The sequence below is a fragment of the Bos taurus genome, chromosome 29, assembly GCF_002263795.3.
Source record: "Bos taurus isolate L1 Dominette 01449 registration number 42190680 breed Hereford chromosome 29, ARS-UCD2.0, whole genome shotgun sequence".
NCBI classification, from domain to species: domain Eukaryota; kingdom Metazoa; phylum Chordata; class Mammalia; order Artiodactyla; family Bovidae; genus Bos; species Bos taurus.
This window is the reverse complement of record NC_037356.1, coordinates 33,149,705-33,169,443: the sequence shown is the minus strand read 5'-3', so window position 1 is coordinate 33,169,443 and position 19,739 is coordinate 33,149,705. Positions and strand designations below refer to the sequence as shown.

General features: G+C 55.2%; 1 protein-coding gene across 6 annotated transcripts in view; it reads right to left on the bottom strand.

Moving 5' to 3' along the window:
* Positions 1 to 685: 685 nt before the first annotated feature.
* IGSF9B (immunoglobulin superfamily member 9B) overlaps positions 686 to 19,739 on the bottom strand; it is a 50,543-nt gene continuing 31,489 nt past the window's right edge. For 4 of the 6 annotated variants that reach the window (XM_024987418.2, XM_024987419.2, XM_059883074.1 and 1 more), the window contains 2 exons: positions 13,039 to 13,160; positions 686 to 9,495 (listed from right to left, as the gene is read on the bottom strand). In XM_024987418.2, the coding sequence (XP_024843186.1) occupies positions 9,287 to 9,495; positions 13,039 to 13,160 (331 nt within the window). In that variant the 3' untranslated portion in view covers positions 686 to 9,286. Of the gene's footprint in view, positions 9,496 to 13,038; positions 13,161 to 18,652; positions 19,442 to 19,739 lie in introns of those variants that run through there. The other 2 variants (XM_059883076.1, XR_009493348.1) reach the window with 2 other exon arrangements.

The following is a 19,739-nucleotide window of genomic DNA, read 5'->3' as shown; positions in this document are numbered from 1 at the left end:
CAGAGCTGAGGGGAAGCAAGTTCCCTCCCCGTTCTGGCAGTCTGTGATTTGGTGGTTGGTAGTGCCTGCCTCTTGGACAGGCCCTTTATAAATGCTTAGACTTTGGAGATTTTGAGGAAAAAGCACCTGGTTGAGAGTGTAGCTATTTCCATAAACCTCCACTCCCTGACAGAGGGGATGGGGAAGGAGACAGGAAATGGGAGGAGGAGGTACCCTCCCCTCTGATTACAACCAGCCCACTCCAGAGCCAGCCTGGGTCTCCCCTTCAGGCCCCCAGTTGGTGCATTCACTTTGGCGTTGTGCACCTGTAGCACACCCACACACGAATGTACACACCACACCCCAGTCCCCCTCCCATACACACACACATGCGCGCGCACACACACACACACACGCCTGGTGTCTTCCCAGAGTCTACTCAGGATGCAGATGGTGTTCCATCTTCACAATTACCCTCTGCTCCAAGGGGTCTCCTTGGCCCACAGGTTCCCAAGACCCAGCCCCAGGCTTGGCACATGCTGGCATTCCCAGGCTTTTGAGAAGAGGGTGACAGAACAGGGCACTCACCAGAGACAGGTGGTACAGAGTGTAGGATTATGTTCATATAAGGCTTTGGTACAGCACCGGTTAAATGTTCTTATCATTTGACTTCTAAGTTATCTCTTAGAAGAAAAAAAAAGCTTACTGAAAAAATAGTGTTTTTATTTACTTTTGAGTTACATACCTGAAGTTCAAAAAGTAAGCCTCTAGTTGCCATTCAGATTCACACTCAAAGGTGTTCTGTGTGCAGCTGTACAATTTGTTGATTTGTCTTTAATAGTTAACCAAAGTCAGCCAACCAGTACCATGAAGTCAGCTGCCCATGATTACTGACTTTACCCAGTGCATACATACAGAAGAGAGAGAGAACACAAAAGCCACCCCTACGTCTCCCACCCCAAACCCCTAGGGGAAAAATAGAGGACAAAATACAGCAAGATTTAAGGAACCAGTGGGACGAAGGAGGTTCAGTCCAGCTGGCCTCATCAAGAACAGCACCATAAAGCACCCTAGCGCAGTTACGTGGTAGTATCGACATTCAAGAAATGGAAACGAGGTTTGAAGGGTCTTCACGAGAAGACCTGGCATGGATGGGGGAAAACCCCCAAAGAAAGTTGAAGACGGAAAAAGTGTGCCATGAGAGCAGGCACTCCCACCAGCAGGCTGAGTTGTACTCAGATTCCTAGAAGAAATGAGGTGAGAGGCCCCTGGACATCCAGAGGCGCAGAGCAGTTGGGGTCTTGGGAGGTGGCCGCGGGACCCCTCCCGACCCACCCTCAGTGTGTCTACAGACCGCTGGGTGAAATAGGGAAAAGAAATCCACACACATTGCTTCCAGGTGTGCTATGGAAGAATCATACCCAGGGTGATAAAGTATCTTCCGGTGGAAGAGAAAAAGTCGGGGACAAGAGGAACCGGGCGTCACTGACGTGAAGCTGCTATAGTCCCTTCAGGTCAGCGGCTGTGGAAGGAAGGAGCCACTGGTGGGAGCACCACCCCGCCTTGTGCCCCTTCCTCTGGCCCCACAGATGGCAGTTTGGAAATGAAGTCTGAACGAGGCGTTAAGACCTTTGGAGATTGATGTATACAACTTGGCAAGGGGGGCTTTAAATTGCTGTTCTTCCCTAAACCAGCCATTCAGTCTGAAGTCCCAACGATCAAGACCACTGCACAGAGTGTTCCCCCAGGCCCTGGGCACAGAAGAGACCCCCACAGGGCAACATCGGGGCCAGACCCTTCGGGACAGGCAGTGTGCTGCGTGGGTTCTCCTGCTATCCCCCCTACTGTTTGAGGTTGCCCAAAGTGGCTCAGCACGAACACCTGCATCAGACAGGAGATACAGGGCCAGACGGCAGTGGGAACCCCACTTCCCCAAGCTACTGCTTGATGCCCAAGGGGAAAGGATACACCCACGCTGACTTTGGGTGAGGAACACTCAGTGACTCTGTCCACTCCAAACCCTGGTTCCAGGAAGCAGACAGAGGTAGCAGAACTAAAACAACTCCACAGACACCCTCAGCACCCACCAAAGGGGAAGAGCACCAGCGTTCGGTGTCCCTCCCACCACGCGGGCACCAAGGCACAGGCACAGCCTATGGGGTGGCCTCAAAGACCTAGTCAGCACACTCATCCCACCAACCTGTCCTGATAACAGAGGTTCAAAGGCAGATGCTGTTCCTCTACATATAATCAGATCTCCATCATCCGTTGGCTTCACGTGCCTTTGCGAAAGGCCGGCTCCGCAGAGAAACTGGAGGTCTTGGCTGGGCTACCTACCCTTTCCCACCTTCCTGAGGCTCAGGGTAGAGATAAACTTTACAACCCCTCCAAGCTCTAACGTCTCAAGGTAGGGCTATGTCACTTGTCTTCCCTTTTCTTCCCGTAACTGACTCCAGTTAGAGGTAGAGGGGTGGGATGGGACGGCTGAGGGCAGCGACTCCTTGGTGTGAAGGACCACACCTTGGGTGTCATGTGAAAAGAAGCAGTTTCAGAGTAGCCCCAGACCCAGTGCGGTACTGTGATGCAGGATACCAGAGGTGGGACAGGGTCTGTGGAGAAAGAGAGGATCGCTCCGGGAGCCAAAAGAACGGTAATGAAAGCCCTCTTGTCGTGGAGGTTCGGGCAGGCTGGACAGGACAGAGACTGTGTTGCCCTTCTTGCCCAGCCTCCCTGAAAAGTCTTACAAGGAACGTCTGGCTGCATCCTCCCCTGGTCCCCTGAGAAGACTGCAGGGACAACTGGTCACCTGCCAAGCATGGATATGGCCACTGGACCCCATGCTGGAGCTCCCCCAATGCAGACTGGACAGAGACCACCATCCTCCAGTGTCCTTGGGAAATGGAAAGCGTCTTGAGCAGTTATGCCAGGGGCTGAAGGACAGGCCTGAGTGAATGCCAGGGCCCCTTAAAGCTAAACTGAGGCACGAGATGGGTCAGGGGTCAGACTCGAGCTGCACCCTCACCCCCTCTTCTCATGGTACTCCAAAAAAAAGCAAAAAAGCCCCACCCATGGCTGAGGCACGCGAGCTCCGCTAATGACCGAGTTCCATAAGACAAAACCTCTTGGCCTATGTGACGCCCTGCTTGGGGAGGAGGGGTCAGCATTGGCTCTTCAGTTGACGAGCATGATGCGAGCAGAGACTGCACCCACAGGTGTCTCCTGGCTGCCGGCACCATGCGGCCCTGCACCAGCTTCAAACACATGACCCTTGGCAAGTCAGAGAAAGAGCTAGCACCCAGGGACAACTGTTGAGCCGCAAGGTGTGAGATCCTAGGAGCGTATGTGAGGTCTCGAGTTCTCAGAGAGGTATTCTTCAGGGCACACACTTTCCTGCTCAAATGCTAGTGAGCACCTGTTCCCCCAGAAGCTCCAGCTCTGGGTCAGACTCTACGATACTCTGCTCTGTTCTAGAAGTCCCTGGCCAGGTGCCAGAAGGAGGCTTTGTTAAAATTAAATTTTCATATGTACACATTTCCATCAGAAAGACCCAAGTGACTCTGAACAGAGAATGTCTCAAAAGACAGATGAGGCATGGAGGAAGAATGGGTGGGAGAGAGGGCACCAAGGCATGAGCTAGAACCCAGGCCACCCCAGGTGGTCGTGCTCCAAACATGTCTAAGCACGAGTACAAAAATAAAGCAAACTATGACTGCATATAGATATATAGATATATAGACAAGCTAGCTAGCTAGACTTCATATATATGCGTGTGCCGAAGGCACAACCCCGCTCCTCTCCCCGGCTGCGGTCTGCTGCCCTCCCATCTCCCACTCCCCAGAGGCCCCAGCTCCCAACCACAACTATTGCATTCGGTCCCTGCACCCACCCACCCCCTTACATAAGCTCCCCTCTCTCCTTAAAATAGAACAAATCATATATATTTATATAATTTTATATACAATCTCCATAAAAATACACTAAAGATGGCATATTACTATTTCACCCTCCTACCAAATTAGGAGTTGCCTCGCAAAGAAAAGAGTCAACCAAAAAGAGGGTCTGCTAGGCCTGAGGCTACTCAGGCAAATTAGTGTGTCCCTACAAATCTTTTGTACACACACACAGCACACCCAAATGCATACCACAAACATACCACACACACACACACACACACACACCACACCACAAACGCACCACACACACCACCCTCACAAATGCACACGACATACCACACACATAGGCACCATACATACAGAATACACCACACACACACACACACACACACACACACACTCTTACTTCCTGAGCCCAGGAAAGGAACATGGACAAGATAGCCCCCTGGGGCTGGAGGCCACAGAGCCAGTCTGGTGACTGCAGAGGGCCACGTGAGACAGCCCCACCTCTCTGCCCCAGCCAGGACACTGTCTGCTCACAACAGACCCTTCAGGTTCTCAGCAGGTAATAGAAATTTCCGATGAAAGTGATGGACAGTTTCCCTTCAAAGAACTGCAAGACGGCTATAAGGACATCTGTCCCCATGCCAGAAACAAGATCTCTTAGATGCTGTAAGCCAAGAGGGGGCAAAAAGTCTCTCAGCCCTCATCACCAACACAAGGAGTCGGCATCGGCCCCTTCCCTCCACACGTGTGGAAACCCCACACACCATCAGAAGCACACTCACAGGGCTTCTAAGGCGGAAAGTGGAAACCACCCGCCATGAGCCCAACCCTTCTCCCCTCTCAGATTCCCTTCCCTACCCAACCAACTCCCCATCGCAAACCATCCACGAGGTCAGGATCCCTTGAGCCATGAAGAAGTGGGATGGGAAGGAAACGAGGTAACTGGTATGTACCTGGGGCGGAAGGGAGACCGTGGCCTGGTTCTAAAATAAACCCAGAGAATCCAGTGCCAGGGAGAGACTGGTAGGACTGGTGGAGCATATTTCTTCAAGATTCAAGAGGCCCAGCAGCTGTTTGTGTCACCATCAAGGGGGCTGGGACAGATGGCAACGGACCAGGCCAGGGGCTGAGAACTTGCAGCACTTCTCCCTACCACCCGGCCCAGCTCTCCCCACCAGCGATCCAGAGTGGACACTGTTTCCTCGCTGCTTCAGATCCACCAAGGAAGACTGGCCCAGTGATGTCATTAATGGCTACTGCCTACCGAGGATTCAGCAGTCCAGATGTGCTGCTTGTCTGGAAGGGACAGGCGCCAGCAGGGCTGTCTGCACAGCCGCCTCACTCTACCTCGTCCTACACAGACACCCCGGGGTATGGGACTGTCTAGGGATCAGACTCAACCTATTTATTCTTCCAGCTTAGAATGGGTCATGAAAACACTTCTACCCTCTCAGTAACCCAACATGCAAAACAGTACATTTGCTTATGGAAGCACTGATGAGAGCCCCAGAAGTAAAGCACTGAACCAAGGTGGACTCACTGCTGGTCAGTGGGGTGGTGGTGGACACCCCAACCAAACTCCCAGTTGCTGAAAGCAACTCTTCTCAGAGCAGCAGTGCAGCCCCAGGGGGCTCCAAGCTCCAGCCTCCCTTTATGTGGAGAAGAAAGAGCTGATCGAGGATGCCCACTTCCTTGAGGGAGCCCCTAGGAGCCTACCCACCTCTGCCCCCCTGCTGCTCCCCAACAATCCCTGCCCCCCAAAGCTCCATCACATGCAAGCAAAGCAAGCCCCAGATTAGCCACTAGCTTTTCTTTCCCTATGTTTCTCTATATGGTAATCAAATGTACTTTATGTACAGTTCTTCCCCAGCCCACCCCCAATCCCCTAAAAGGCTTTTTCTAACAAAACTGGAAGTAACAGCTCTAGCTGTGCACACTTGGGCCCTGAATTCTAATCCTGGAGAGTGACAAGGTCGCCCTGTTGCTCTCTGAAGTCTGCCTCCTCCCTGAGGCTATTTTGTCAACCTTGGAAAAAAAAAAAAAAAGCCTAGTCAGGAAATTTCACATCTGATCCTACCAGGTTTCCTCTGTATGAAAAGGGCACAGGGAAACAGCTGAAATCAGTTTAACCCCAAATATTTTAGATACCAAATCAAAAAGAGACAGCACTGAAAAATAGAAAAGGCGACTCCAGTCCACCCTACTTGAGACGCCCCCATGCACAGGATCATGGATCATGGGCCTCCTCAAAGGCGGGGCAGACCCTGCCCGCCCATCGTCCCCCTTTCAGACCCATGTCTGGGGAAAGTTGAGAGAGACAGGCTGAGGGCTTGTGGACAGAGATCACCAAGTGCTGGGCTGCATCCATACTCAACCCCACTGACGCCGCCAGCAAATCGAGAAAAGGCCCCACCTTCTCCTTATTGCTTGCTTTCCCCCAAACAGCTGCAGCCTCAGGCTCCCTCTGGCAGCACTTCAGCCTTTCCCTGGTCTTCAAGTCACCTAACCCGAAACAGTGCAGCCTCCAGGCATGATGCAGGAGGAAGGGTAGGCTACTTCTAGGCCAGGTTACCGGATGGGCCGAGGGGCAGTCTGGGGAACACCTGATCTCCCGCGGACTGGGGCCTGAAAGTTGGAGGAAGCTTCAGAGTCATCCCTGCACTTGGTGACGGGCAGAGCGCAAAGGGCATCTGGCCCTTAGGCATGGCTGCACCCCCATGCACATACATTCACACCTGCACATGCCCAGGACTGAAGCGTGTGCCTGTAACAGCCCTGTCTCCACCTCATGGACAGAGTGGACTGTATCCTGCTGATTTCCATCACAGTCCTTACAGGAAGTGCTGAACCAGCTCCCTGGGGTGCAGGAAGGCCCGCGTCCACATTCACTGTCACAAGAAGGAAGCCCTCTTGGGAGGAGTAATGAGTCCAAAGCTATTGAGAGATAGGTCGTCCTGGTGCCCTTCCCCAGTCCTGGGGACACCCAGCACAGCTGACACCCAGCGGCCGGCAAAAAGCACAACTCCAACCACTTGGTCCTCTGTGCTGAGGTACCAGGCCTGGCCGGGGGAAGGCAGGCAGGCAGGCAGGAGTCAGCACCGTTATTACCGCTGGCGACGGCGCCCGGCAGGGCCCTGAACGCCATCCCCTCTGTATCCTCTCCTGTTGTAACCTCAGAGCCTACAGTCCCAGCACAGGGCTCAGGCATGGCAGCCTAGCTCACCCTGAAGACACACAGCCCTGATACTGCACGCACGGTCCACCAGGACCTGCTCCACTCAAGAAACAGCCACCATGAGAGTACAGACGAAGGCCACAACTGACCCCTGGGCCCGGTAGAGGTGCCCGTGAGCCCCCTGCTGGGCACAGTGGCAGAGGTAGTGCTGCCTCGGGGAGGAAGCAGAGTCGCTGCTTCGCTGGAGCCACCGCCTGGGTGGGGCTTGGACACAGTGCCCAGCGAAGTACATTGGCCAGAAGGGGCAGGTTCCACCAGGTCAGTGGTGGGCAGTGGACGAGGCACAGCCACGAACACTGCTCCTGCCACTTCTTTCTCCATGATGGTCACGTTTGGAGAGAAACTGTAGTTGTGTGACATGCGAGGCAGAGCCCCAAGGGTGGACTGGGTCCCCACTCACCTGGCGTGAGAAGGAAGCACTGGGCTGAGGATTCACCCCTAGGATGGACGCTCCCACATTTGGGTTAGCTTGCCAAGGTCCCCAGACTGAGAGCCAGAGAAGTGTCCAGTGCTGTGACGGAGCCAATATCCAGGCAGGTAACTGGGGACAGGGGCTGTCCCCAAACCCACCAAGACAGCAGCACCAAGAAGGAGGTACTTGCAGGAACCTGATCGCCACCATGATTCTCGGGTGGCCAGAAGGGCAGACTCTGGCACAAGAGGAGGAGAAAGAGGCCAGATGCACCCTAGCCACACACAGGCCTTCTGCCCACCGAGGGCAGTACCACACTGCACACACACGAGAGACAGAGATCTCTCCTGTCGCCGTCAGACCACCTCACAGAGGCTTCTGGGTGCTAAGAGTCTGAGTTAGGAAGATAACTCGACAGAGAAAGGATGGACCCCAGCTCCCACATCCCACTCCTTCCACCTTCAACCCCAGGCCTCAGCCAGTTCTATACAAACAGCCCTGGGGGAAGAGGGGGCCCGGAGCACTCCCAGAACCCAGTATCCAGGCCCCCAGCTTTATCTGATCCCATCGTGTGGGAGTTCAGGTCTGCAGGGGGCACATGGGGAGCACGGAGAGGAGTGTGGGCGGGCTCCCCACACGTGGCAATTAATCAATCTGGGGAATTAGCTCCCACAAAAGGAGAGGAGGAATCCAATCAGAGCTTTGGAACAGCGCTCCGGAGGGCATGGGATATAAATAGAGCCGCAGCGCTGGGTGCTCGGCACAGATGGCTCTGGAGCGGGAGGCCCCCGGCCACAGGGCTCTGGGCCCGGCTGGACCCAAGGGGCTAATGAGGAGCTCCAGTCTGGGCACAGGGCCACCCCCGGCCCCGCTGCTAAGCAGCTTCACTTCCGAGCCAGACCACGAAAGCAAGAGAGATGCCCGCCTGGCCACCCACCAGACACCCTTCTCTGCCCAGGACCAAGAAATGGAGGCGGTGTTTAGTTCCATGGTAACGGACTGTTGAGCCCCCAGAACGGGCAGCAGTCACCGTGGCAAGCCCTCACTCTGCCCGGGACGCGATGAGGTCAAGACAAACGGGGGACCCAGATGAGAAGGCATGTACCCCATTTCAGTGGGACTCATTCCCGAGACAGACACCAGGGCCCCCGCTAGCTCCCGCCAGTCCTCCTTGCCCAGCCCACATGCCAGCTGCCCTCCCCCTCCTTCCCCTGACCACAGAAGTGAGCAGTTGCTCCCACATACATATATATACATAGAGAAACCCACAAACTACACACATACACATTTGCATCTATAGCTATATATATGTGGAGTCTGGAAGACGGCGGAGTCCAGCCCTCTTTCAGGACTCGAGAAACTGAACAGAAGCAGAGCACAGCGCGAGCCCCTGCTTCCTCTTTCACTCCACTGATATCTGAGGAGGTGGAGAAATCCACCTAGTGAAGCGGGGAGAGGGGGGGAGGAGGCAGTCTCCCCCTGTCCCCAGTTCACTGCCCAAACTCCACCCACAGCCACGGCGGCCAGCGAGCCCTCTGCCCTCTCTCCCGGACACAAGGCCAGCAGGCCGGGAGGCGGAGGAGAGGCCCACTCAGGCCAGAGGGAGAACAAGTGGAGCCAGGGTCTGAGCAGCCCTGGAAGCCAACAGCTGGACCACCACTCCCCTGGAAGGGGAGGACGAAGCCCCACACACCCATCACCCCGTGCCTGCCCTTGCCCCTCAGCCAGCAGCCTCACTCAGGGGACACTTAAGTGGCAGCATCACAGCAGAGTGGCGTGGCCGGGGTCGTCGTGCTCCACGCTACTGAGTATTGCCTTCTGGTCTTCTGGGAGCTGGCGGTGGCACAAGTCCGACAGACGGGCGAAGGGGTCGGGCCGGGAATGTCTCTTCTTCCTCCGGAGGCAGACAGCTTCGTCGGGCCACAGGACCTGAGAGTTTGGAAGGTGCTGAGCCTGGGAGGCAGAACCATCTAGGGAGGGGAGCAAGTGCAACACAAGACAAGAAAGGAAGAGAGTATGGTGAGAGTGAGAAGCCAGCGGTGCACCCCCGCTGCCCCCTGCAGGGCATGTTGCCTGGCCCCCAGGGCCACATGCTGGAGCCACCCACCTGCCCAGAGACCAGAGCAGAAAGTGCAACAGAGAAGACAGAACCCCAGCCACCCCAAGTGCTGCTCTAGTGGGAGCCGGAAAGCAGGGTGGGCATGGCTGCACCTCTGCAGACTCAGATCTAGTCAAGCAACATCTCTCATCTTGTATTTAATATTGAATATATTCAGTAACTTTTATCTAATTTTTTTTCTATTTTTTTAAAGAAATACTTACCCATCTCTCTCAGTGCCTCCTGGGTACCAGGCCATCATTCTAGGCACAGGGTTGGGACTCAGCACACTTTCCCCCCACCCACTCCCACAAGCAAGGATGGATGTCTCAAAAGATTTTACTTGTCCATATCACAGTCAGGTCTGGCCCACCCTGGACTGCCAGGCCATCCCTCTGCTGCATGGTACTTCTGGGGACACAGAGGTGAAGCCCTCTCGTTCTAGAAGATGATACTTCAACGTGGGGATGGGGAGGAAGAGATAATAGAGATTTAAAAACTACAACTGAAAACCTTTCAGATGCTGCAAGTGCTACCAAGAAAGGTGGCACAGAACCCTGAGAAAGAAAATCTGGGGTGCTGCTTCTGCCCTGAAGGAGCAACGCCGAGGTGAGTCTCGCATTACGAACCTTCCACAGGCCTAGGGGAGAAGTGTTCCCACAGTGTGATGGCCCCAAGCAAGGGGCGAACGCGACATGGGCTGGAGACCGAAGGGGGGCCGCCACACTAATGCAGAGGGAGCAGAGGCGGTGAGGCGGGAGGGCAGGCAGAAGCCTGTTCTGGTTGCAGGGGGACCTTCCGGAGGTTTTAGCCAGAAGTATGTGTGTACGTGTGCTGCACGTGTGTGTGAGCACACTCACGGGACTCTCTAAAACCACTCTGGCCGCTGTGTGTCGAATACACTGCAGGAGCCGGGACGGAGGCTGCAGGACCAGATAGGAGGCTGCTGTTCTGGTCCAGGGGAGAGATGGGAATGACTCAGAACTTAACTTTAGCATCTGAGACAGAGATAAGTGGCCGGATATAGTGTGTGTTTTAAAAGTTGAGTCAACAGGGGACTTTCCTGTTGTTAACACTTTGTCTTTCAGTGCAGGGGGCTGCGGGTTCAATCCCTGGCTGGGGAGCTAAGACCCGACATGCCTTGTGGGCAAAAAATCCCCAAAAACATAGAAACAATGTCACAAATTCCATAAAGACTTGAAAAATGATCCATATCAAAAAAATCTTTAAAAAACAAAGCGGAGTCAACAGACCTCACCAGATGGACCAGATGTGAGAAGAGGATGGGAATCAAGGAGCCTGAGCAACCAGGCAGGGAGGAGAGACTTTTATGAGACTGGGCAAGAACCGGGAGAAGCAGACATGGAAGATTATCCATAACTATTTGAGACAGAACACCCAGAGGCATGGGCAGCAGGTACCCAGAAATATGAGACCAGCTCACAGACAAGGGCTGGGCTAAAGACAGAGCTTTGTGGAGCTGTGAACACATGACAGCGGACAGGACCACTTAAACAAAAAAGAGAACACAGGCATCTCATGGGACTTTTTTTTTTTTTTGCCAAAAAACAAAACACAGATGATAGATAAATAATATATAGGTAGATAGAATGGGCTTAAATGGGTTGAAAATTCAGCTTTGGACTCTTCTCTCCCAAAATCTAAAAAAATGTGTCTTCTTTCTCTAAACTTCAGTATCCTCAGCTATAAACTAATAGGATAATGGTACCACCCAAAGGCCAAGTGAGAACTGAGAGCTCGCTGCATCCCAGAAACGCAAGGGCCTCGGTGTCTCTTTCTCCCATATGGAAGGCTCTCTGCGGTAGATAAGAAAGACCAGCAAAGAAGCCGTGTAGTGGCCTTCTCAGACAGCCTGTCACAGCACTCCAAAAACCACTGGTAGAATGAGAGCATGTGATAAATAGTAAGGAGTTTTCTAAGTCTGAAATAAGGCTGAACTATTTTTGCAGTTTCTTAGAAGCTATGTACAACTGCTGGGTAAACAGCATCCATTTCAGCAGAGATGTCCTTTCTATGAAATAAGGCAGTTTCACTCTAACTCATGGAGAGAAGTCTGCCCCGCCCTCAGACACTGAGTCCATGCCACAGGGACCCCTTAACACTGAGTTCAGTTCAGTTGCTCAGTCGTGTCCGACTCTTTGTGACCCCATGGACTGCAGCACGCCAGGCCTCCCTGTCTATCACCAACTCCCGGAGTCTACTCAAACTTATGTTCATTGAGTAGCAGATGCTATCTAACCAACTCATCCTCTGTTGTTCCCTTCTCCTCCCGCCTTCAATCTTTCCCAGCAACAGGGTCTTTTCAAATGAGTCAGTTCTTCACATCAGGTGGCCAAAGTATTGGAGTTTCAGCTTCAGCATCAGTCCTTCCAATGAATATTCAGGACTGACTTCCTTTAAGATTAACACTGAGTATGCTATGCTATGCTATGCTAAGTCACTTCAGTCGTGTCCGACTCTGTGTGACCCCATAGACAGCAGCCCACCAGGCTCTGCCGTCCCTGGGATTCTCCAGGCAAGAACACTGGAGTGGGTTGCCATTTCCTTCTCCAATGCATGAAAGTCAAAAGAGAAAGTGAAGTCACTCAGTCGTGTCCGACTCTTAGTGACCCCATGGACTGCAGCCTTCCAGTCTCCTCCATCCATGGGATTTTCCAGGCAAGAGTACTGGAGTGGGGTGCCATTGCCTTCTCCGTAACACTGAGTAGGACCCCAGAATTCCCATGTCCAACCAGAGGCCTGATAAAGAAGAAATACATAAGGAAACAGGGATATGTCCAAGGCATATGGCAGACTGAGGGGAAAAGTACTATTTATACTGTTAAAAAAATACACTAGGACTTCCCCGGTGGTACAGTAGGGAACACAGGTTCGATCTCTGGTCTGGGAAGATCCCACATGCCCTGGGGCAACTGAGCCCGTGTGCCACAACTGCTGAGCCCGCGAGCTTAGGGCACGTGCTCCACAAGAGAAGCCACCACAACGAGAAGCCCGCACACCACAACAAAGAGTAGCCCCTGCTCACCACAACCAGAGAGCCTACGCAAAGCAACACAGACCCAGGGCAGCCACGAATATTTTTTAAAATACACTAAAACAATGCCATGTATTTTCTAAAGGTGTACGCACAAAAGGGTTCTGAACACACGTGCCCCCAAGAAGGATGGTCCCTAGGTTGGATGAAACAACATTGGGAGGACAATCAGATTTTAACCTTATTTTTCTCCTTTTTTGACATAAAAACTCTATTTGTATATCACTTTGCAATTAGCACTAGAGAGAAGCAAAGAAGAAGACACACTAGAGGAGCTGACTTTGCAGAGAACCCAGAGCTGGGATCTGTAAAGGCAGGTCGGAGTGGGGAGCGAGGGATGGCGCGCCGCTCCACATTTACCGGATCGTTTCTTTGACTTCGAGGAGCCCTTGGATGACTTTTTGGGCTTCTTTATCCGTTGGTACTTCAGAGCCTCCAGCCTCTCAGGTGCAGCAGCATTCCCGGGTGCAGGCGGATGTGTCCTGGAAGGGACAATTGGAGAGGCACAGGTAAGCTCATAGACAAGGGAGCTTTGGAGGAGGAGCTGGAGAAAGCCAAGCAGCTGCCCTGGAGAAGACACCTGCCTCCCTGATGCTCCTGGAAGAGAGAGTCCCAGTGGAGAGTTCCTGCAGCGGGAGGCCCATCTGCCGGGCCACCAGAGACCTGGGAGAGGTAGAGAGACAGGCTTTAATGGTGAACCCGTCATGCGGCCCCCAAGCTGGGGAAGGCAGCGTGGAGAAGAAAGCAGCTTCCGTGTCTTAAGTTCTTGGACCATCACAGTCAAGACCTTTAAGTGAAAAGTACAGGGGCAGATTAAAGGGGTTGGGGGGAGAGCAACCCCACCCCTGACTGTCCCCCCCGCCCCCCAGGAAAGATAGGCCCGGCCAGACAGGGCCCTAGTGTCCTGTGAGATCAGCCGCTCCTTTGCCAAGAGTCAGGCAGAACCCTGCAGCCAACAGCAGCAAATGGCTGTCATCCACCCACATTTTGGCAGCAGACAGGGCTCAGACTCCATGGTCACGTGAGAGAGCAGACGAGCGCAGACGTGGATTATGACGGTCAGTGTCCATATCGGGCAGTCTGGCAAAGCCCGGGACACCTGCAGCGAGTGTCTCCACGGTTTAAGATACAGAGAAACCAAGGTTGTTGGGAGAGGAGACCTGTGTCGGAGTCTCATCCTGCCCCAACTGAAGAGTGGAGGTAGCAGCTCACCTAACAGAGTGCCTGTGCAATTAGGTCAAAGGCGACACCCAGAGCCCATGCCACCAAGATGACAGAGAGCTCGAAGAGAGCTGAGAAGGTGGGCTGTGACGATCTGCACTCACTGGAGAGAAGAGTTCAAGAAAATCTAGAAGATCGTTGCCATTTCTTCTCAGAGGAAGCCAAACTTGGAGCGTGAGGAGTAAAGGGGGAAAGAGAGACATGGGTTGCTCTTTCTTTCCAGCCTGTGATGCTATCGGCACGCCATCAGGGAATCAGGGCCACCCTAAGCCCTGAAGTCTTGGGGGGAGTCACTTTCCCCATCTCCCTCCCCACAGCTCACTCTTCCATCTCCATTCCAATCAGTGCTTGGTAAATCCTGATTGAAGGAAGGAGGACAGCCAAACCTGTGAGGGGAAAAGAAGTCCCCAGCGGTGAGCAAGCAATCTAAGGTTAAAAAAAAAAAGAGGGGCGGGAAGACCACAGCTTCATCTCCCCAACATCGGGGATCTTTGTAGGGACAAAGCAGAAAACACGCAGGCTAATTGTAGATGAGCCTCTGGTTCCTGGGGCTTCTTGATCCAGCTGACAGTAAGGCAACCTGCATCTTCTGTGATAGATGCCATCCTCCCATGGCCTTTCCACAGATACAGTGCAGGGAAGCTCCTCCCAAGTCCAGGTCAGAGACAGCATCTCAATTCTCATCAGCCCCCTCGAAACACAGAGCTAAGAGCCCCACTACACGCATGCACGGCCTCAGAGAGAAGTAGGCCAGCTCACCATCAGAGGTCTGGTCTTCACCCAGAGACCCAACTGCCAGCTCCCCCTTCGTTCCTCTTTCACAGACACTGCAGTCTACCCCTGGAGGCCCTACACGGCAGCAGCTGGAAGGAAATCTGGAAGCAGACCGAGAATGCAGACGGCCAGGCCACAAGGGAGCGTGACTCCCTGGAGCTGATGCGGTGGGCTCACCCCACTCATCCTGGACTAAGGCTTCCCGGTGCTGCCTGGAAGGAAAGAGACGTGAACACACAGCTTGGGTCATCCGCTTGCTGGTGCTGGCCGGCCTTTTCCAGGGGCAGACAAGTGAGCGGCACACCATCTGAGGAGGCGAGTGACAAGCCAGCAGGCCAGGGGCCAGTGTGCAAACAACACAATGCAGAGTGACCCACTGGGCATGAGAGAAACAGGTACAGGATGCCCCCCAAAACTGCAAGGGATTCTCCAGGCAGCTAAGGCTTCCAGGGTCAGTATCATCATCACTGTCATCATTGCTCTCATCATACAGAACTTGTTCACCACTCATCATGCCAGGCACTGATCTATGCTCTCTGTAGGAACTCCCCTGAACCCTGACAGCATCCCTAAGGGGCAAACATGAGACAGACCCCATTTTTCAGATGGAGAAACTGTTAAGAGCTTATGCCGTTTGTCTCATAATCCAGTTGTCAACACGACACAGCCAAGACTCTCAACGTCCCGTAAGCTGTGTGCACAGCTTCTTCCTGATGGAAACAGGCACAAGCCCCACGGGAGGAGGACACTGCTCTCACCCCGCAGCCCCACCATGCCCCGAGCAGTCAGCCTGCCCTGGACATCCGCACTGCCACCGTCTTGGACATTCACCCCATCGGTGGAAGAGCCAGAGAAGACAGCCTGGGTAGGGAAGCTGGCTCAGGTGTGCCCTCAACAAGGATTCCCAAAAGGAAGAAATAAGCCACTGGGAAGTGGACACAGGGGGAGCCAGTTTTCCTTATGAAGCAACCAAGCTCCAGCCCTTCCAGGACACCTGCTGTCCACCTGTTCCTGCATTTGGCTCGGTGTTCAGACTCTGACACACAACAGGAGAAGCCCCGAGGCACTGGGCTGCTTGCCCATACAGGAGGCAGAGATAAAAAGGCAGGGTCTGGAAGGACGGGGGTGTGGAGAGGGGGTCACAGTGGGCCTTCATATTCAGTTAATTAGGCAGAAAAGTCACACGAAGCATCCCAGCAGGCTGGAAGCCAACTGCCTGCTTCTCTGGAAAGGGGGACCCTATCCCCTGTCCAGGCTAAGCCCCTGGGGGACTTCTGGGCAATGCACTTTGATGCCAAGGATCTCAGACAGGGAGGTGAAGCCAGAACTCTCTTTCCATTCAGCCCCAGTCCTTCCAGAACACACAGAGTCATCAAACTTGGACCCCTCCCTCAGAAAGCACGAGCATTACTGGAAGGTGAGGCCTCAAAGCCAGGCATCTCTGGTGAACTCCAAGTCTATGTTCCCACAGTGTTTCTCTGTGGTTCAGACCTACCAAAGATGGCCTGAAATATACCTTAACGCTTTTTGACTCTTACTCATTATAAAATTCATGCAAAACCCAAATCAGTCACAGTCCCAGAGACCTCTCAGCTGCTTTTGCTGTGCCCACTCAGAGCAGTGGAGGGAAGACACAGCTCAGCTCAGAAAGTCAAGCCACAGTGCAGGATGGCCGAGACCCCACGGCTCTCCTGCCCAAGAATGGTCACCCTCCTGGCAACGGCAAAGCAGAAGGGAAAGAGTGTGGCCTTCCTTTCCTGAGTGCACACTCTGCCTGTCTGTCTATGGGACTGGGGAGGAGACCAAGCAAACCCACTCCCATCCACGGGGTGGCCAGGGCATGGGTGAACCTGCCTTCCATCGTAGCACAGCCACCAGGACTCTGCAGAGGGGCGCCCTCCCACTGTGCCCACCGACGGCCCCTCCAGTGGGCCAAGTGTGTGGCCTCCCAACTTAGGACAGGCTTTTACCAACGGGGCCGCATTCCCCGGGTTCACCCAGTACAAGGGTCCCCAACACACTCCGACACGCCTGCCTCATGGAGGCCATGGTCAGCATGAACAGGAAAGGGAACCTGAGAGAATGGGAGGCCCAGGCGGCTGCTGGTGTTCAGACAGGGAGCTGAAAGCCCTGGCCACTAACAGGCCGAGTCCTCCCAGAGACCACCCACCACTGCCTGCTCTGAGAAGGGAGCTGGAGGAGGAGGAAAAGGAGAGGAGGAGCGGCCCAGGACGGCTGTGGGCTGGGAGCAGGGAGTGGGGACAGAGCAAGAACGCACGTAGACGAGACGAGTCACACCTTCTCCAACAGACCCAGGGGGACACACGCAAAGGGGGCAAGACGGCAGCGTCCATGGGGGAGCCCGGCGCCTGCGGGGGCCCCCCGGCCTCTGCCCGAGCTCCTGACAGACAGCGCAGTGAGGGCCTGACTCTCGAGGCCGAGGAGCTGGCCAGGCCAGGCAGAAACCCAGCAGCTCCCACCTCATGACCCTGGATTCTGGGTTTGTCACAACAGTGAGGGGACACTCAGCCTGCAGGTGTAGGACACCAGAGAGGGGTCACAGAGGAGAAGAGGGCCCGGGCACTTTTCAAGAATGAAGGGGGAGTGCTGGGCCTGGAGTCATCAACTCCTCAGGGGGTCAAACTGGGGTCAGGGAGGAGAGAGGGAAGGTGGAGGGCCAGCCTGTCAGTGTCACTCAGCTGGCCGCTTGCAAGTGCTGTCCCTGGGCTTCCAGAGCGTGGCATCAGCCAGCTTCACAGGACCCGGCCTCTGGCTGCAGACACCTTCCCAGCTGCAGATCATGAGGAGCTGGCAAACAGGCTCTGATTTATGGGAGGCCACACTCATGTCTTGAGGAGACAGGCAGCCCCCCGCCTCCCTTGCCCCCTGCTATCTCCAGGTGGGGAGGAGACAAGGCTTCCTCCTGGAAGCCAGAAGTACACAGGGAGGCTCTGCTCCTGTCTGAGTGCTTGGTGCCCTCACTGGCTAGTCCCCAGAAGCATCCATGGCAAAAAGCAGCATCTTCTTAGCCACCACGAGAGTGATGGGGTTAAGGGGCCCACAGAAGCCTCTTTAAGAGGCTCGGTACCCTTCTGCTGTCAAGTTGCTGAGATCCCCACCTGGAAGAGGAGGCACTCACAGGGGAGCAGAGGGAGAAAAGTGGTGTTTGGTCAGCCCCTTGCCAATCCCCTACCTGGGGCCGGTTCTCTCCTCTAGGGGGCTCCTCCCAGAAGCCCCCAGAGCTGTGGCCCAGAGAGGGCAGGAGTGGCTGCTTCAGGGGCCTTGAGAGCAGCGAGCCTCCAGGCGAGGTCTGCGCCTCAGTCCTGTGACAGCCAAGAACAGGCTGCCGTGAGGGCTCAGGAGTGGTGACCTTCGCTGCCCAGGGCCCTCACAGGACGATGCGGGGCCTGGACCAGAGAAAGACCCAACTGGTGAAGAAAGGAGCAGGCCATAGCCCAGCCCCAAGCTACAGGGAGGACCGGTTATCAGTAGGATCCCCTGAGGACAGGGAGGGAACAGGGCAGGTCAAGGGGCCAGGGAGGGAGGGGGCCTCTGTGCTGGAGGCTGCTGGGAAAACCGGGCAGAAGAGAGCAAGGTGCTCACAGATACCCCGGGACCCAGACAGATTTCCCAAGTGCAGAGATGCAAAGCGCTCTAGGCATTCTAGGCCCTCAGGTGCATGCAGGCGCCAGGGCTTCTGTGGGAAGCTCTGGACAGCAGGATGCGGGTGTCTGGATGCAGAAACCAGGGGGGGCTCTGGGCGGGGCTCGGAAGCTGCAGCTAGGCGGTGGCCCGGCGGGCTGTGGCAACAGCATGATGTGGGGAGCCCAGGAAGCCGCAGGGAATCGGAGCGGAGGCTGCCGCCCCACAGAGGACCAAGGGGCTATGGTTTGGATTCCCCCGTAGAGGAAGCGATGGCCCTGCCAAAGCCCGTCCGCCGGTCCGCCCCCCACCGCCCGCCCAGCCGGAGCTCCCTTACCTATTGAGCTGAAGAGAGGCTTGTCTCGACAACACTGCCCAGATAGCTGAGATCAATCAGAAACAAAGCGGTTATCAACACGGGCGCCGGGACCACCCACGCACACCCAGAGGGGAGGGGAGGAGCACGGGGATCAGAGAACCGACAAGCGAGGAGGCCAGAGAATGGGGTGAGGGGCAGGAAGGAAAGAGACAGAGACCCAGACGGCACGATGGGACGAAGCAGATGAGGGCTGCACAAAGCACAGACGACAGGGCACGGCCCCCAGCATCTCCTGCAGACAGCTCACGGCTCTCCTCCACCTCCCAAGCCTCCTCCCCAACCTGAGCCGAGGGGTGGGCGGTGAGGCTTGTGCTTCCAGGTACCAGAGTGGGGAGTAAAGGGGGCAGGGCGCCGGGCTTCCTCCTCTCGACCACCTCCCGTCTGCCTACCACCAGGCCAGCCTCTGCTCTGGACTCTGTTCCCCTGCACAGGCGGCCACACCAAAGAAGAAGACCAAAGGACGGAACCAGAGGGGGCGGGGGCAGGAGATATGGGGTCTACAGACGGTGCAGGCTCTTCTCAGCAACTCGGGCCAACCCAAAGAAGATGGAGGAAGAGAGACAGACAGAGAAGGACAGACTCGGGGAGGAGGAAGGAGGAGGGAGGGAGAAGGACCCGAGAGAAAGAGCACGGGCAGGCGTCCAGGCTCAGTGGTACCTGGCACACCAGCTGCTACCATTTACAGTGGGCTCCCCCAGGCCGGCTGATCGCAGGGGCTTGTCTGTCTGTCTGTATGTCTGCAGCTTCCTGCGAGGCACACAGGTTGGGGTGGGGTGTGTGGCTCGGGCTCAGGGTTCACAGGCCTGAGATGTTGCTTTCAGCCTCCAGGAGGACACAGCCTCTAGAGATGCTGGGGTGGGTGGTGGGGGTTTGGCGGGTGGGGGGCGTTGAGGGGAGTGGGGCGGCGCTCACTAGGCAGCAGAGGGCAGGAAGTTGGGGACCAGAGCCTGGGGGCCCAGGGAAGCCAGGCCCCAGGATCCTGCTTTCAAGGAGGAGGGGTCAAGGAAGAAAAGGAGGCTGGACACGAGGTCTCCGGGCAAACCCT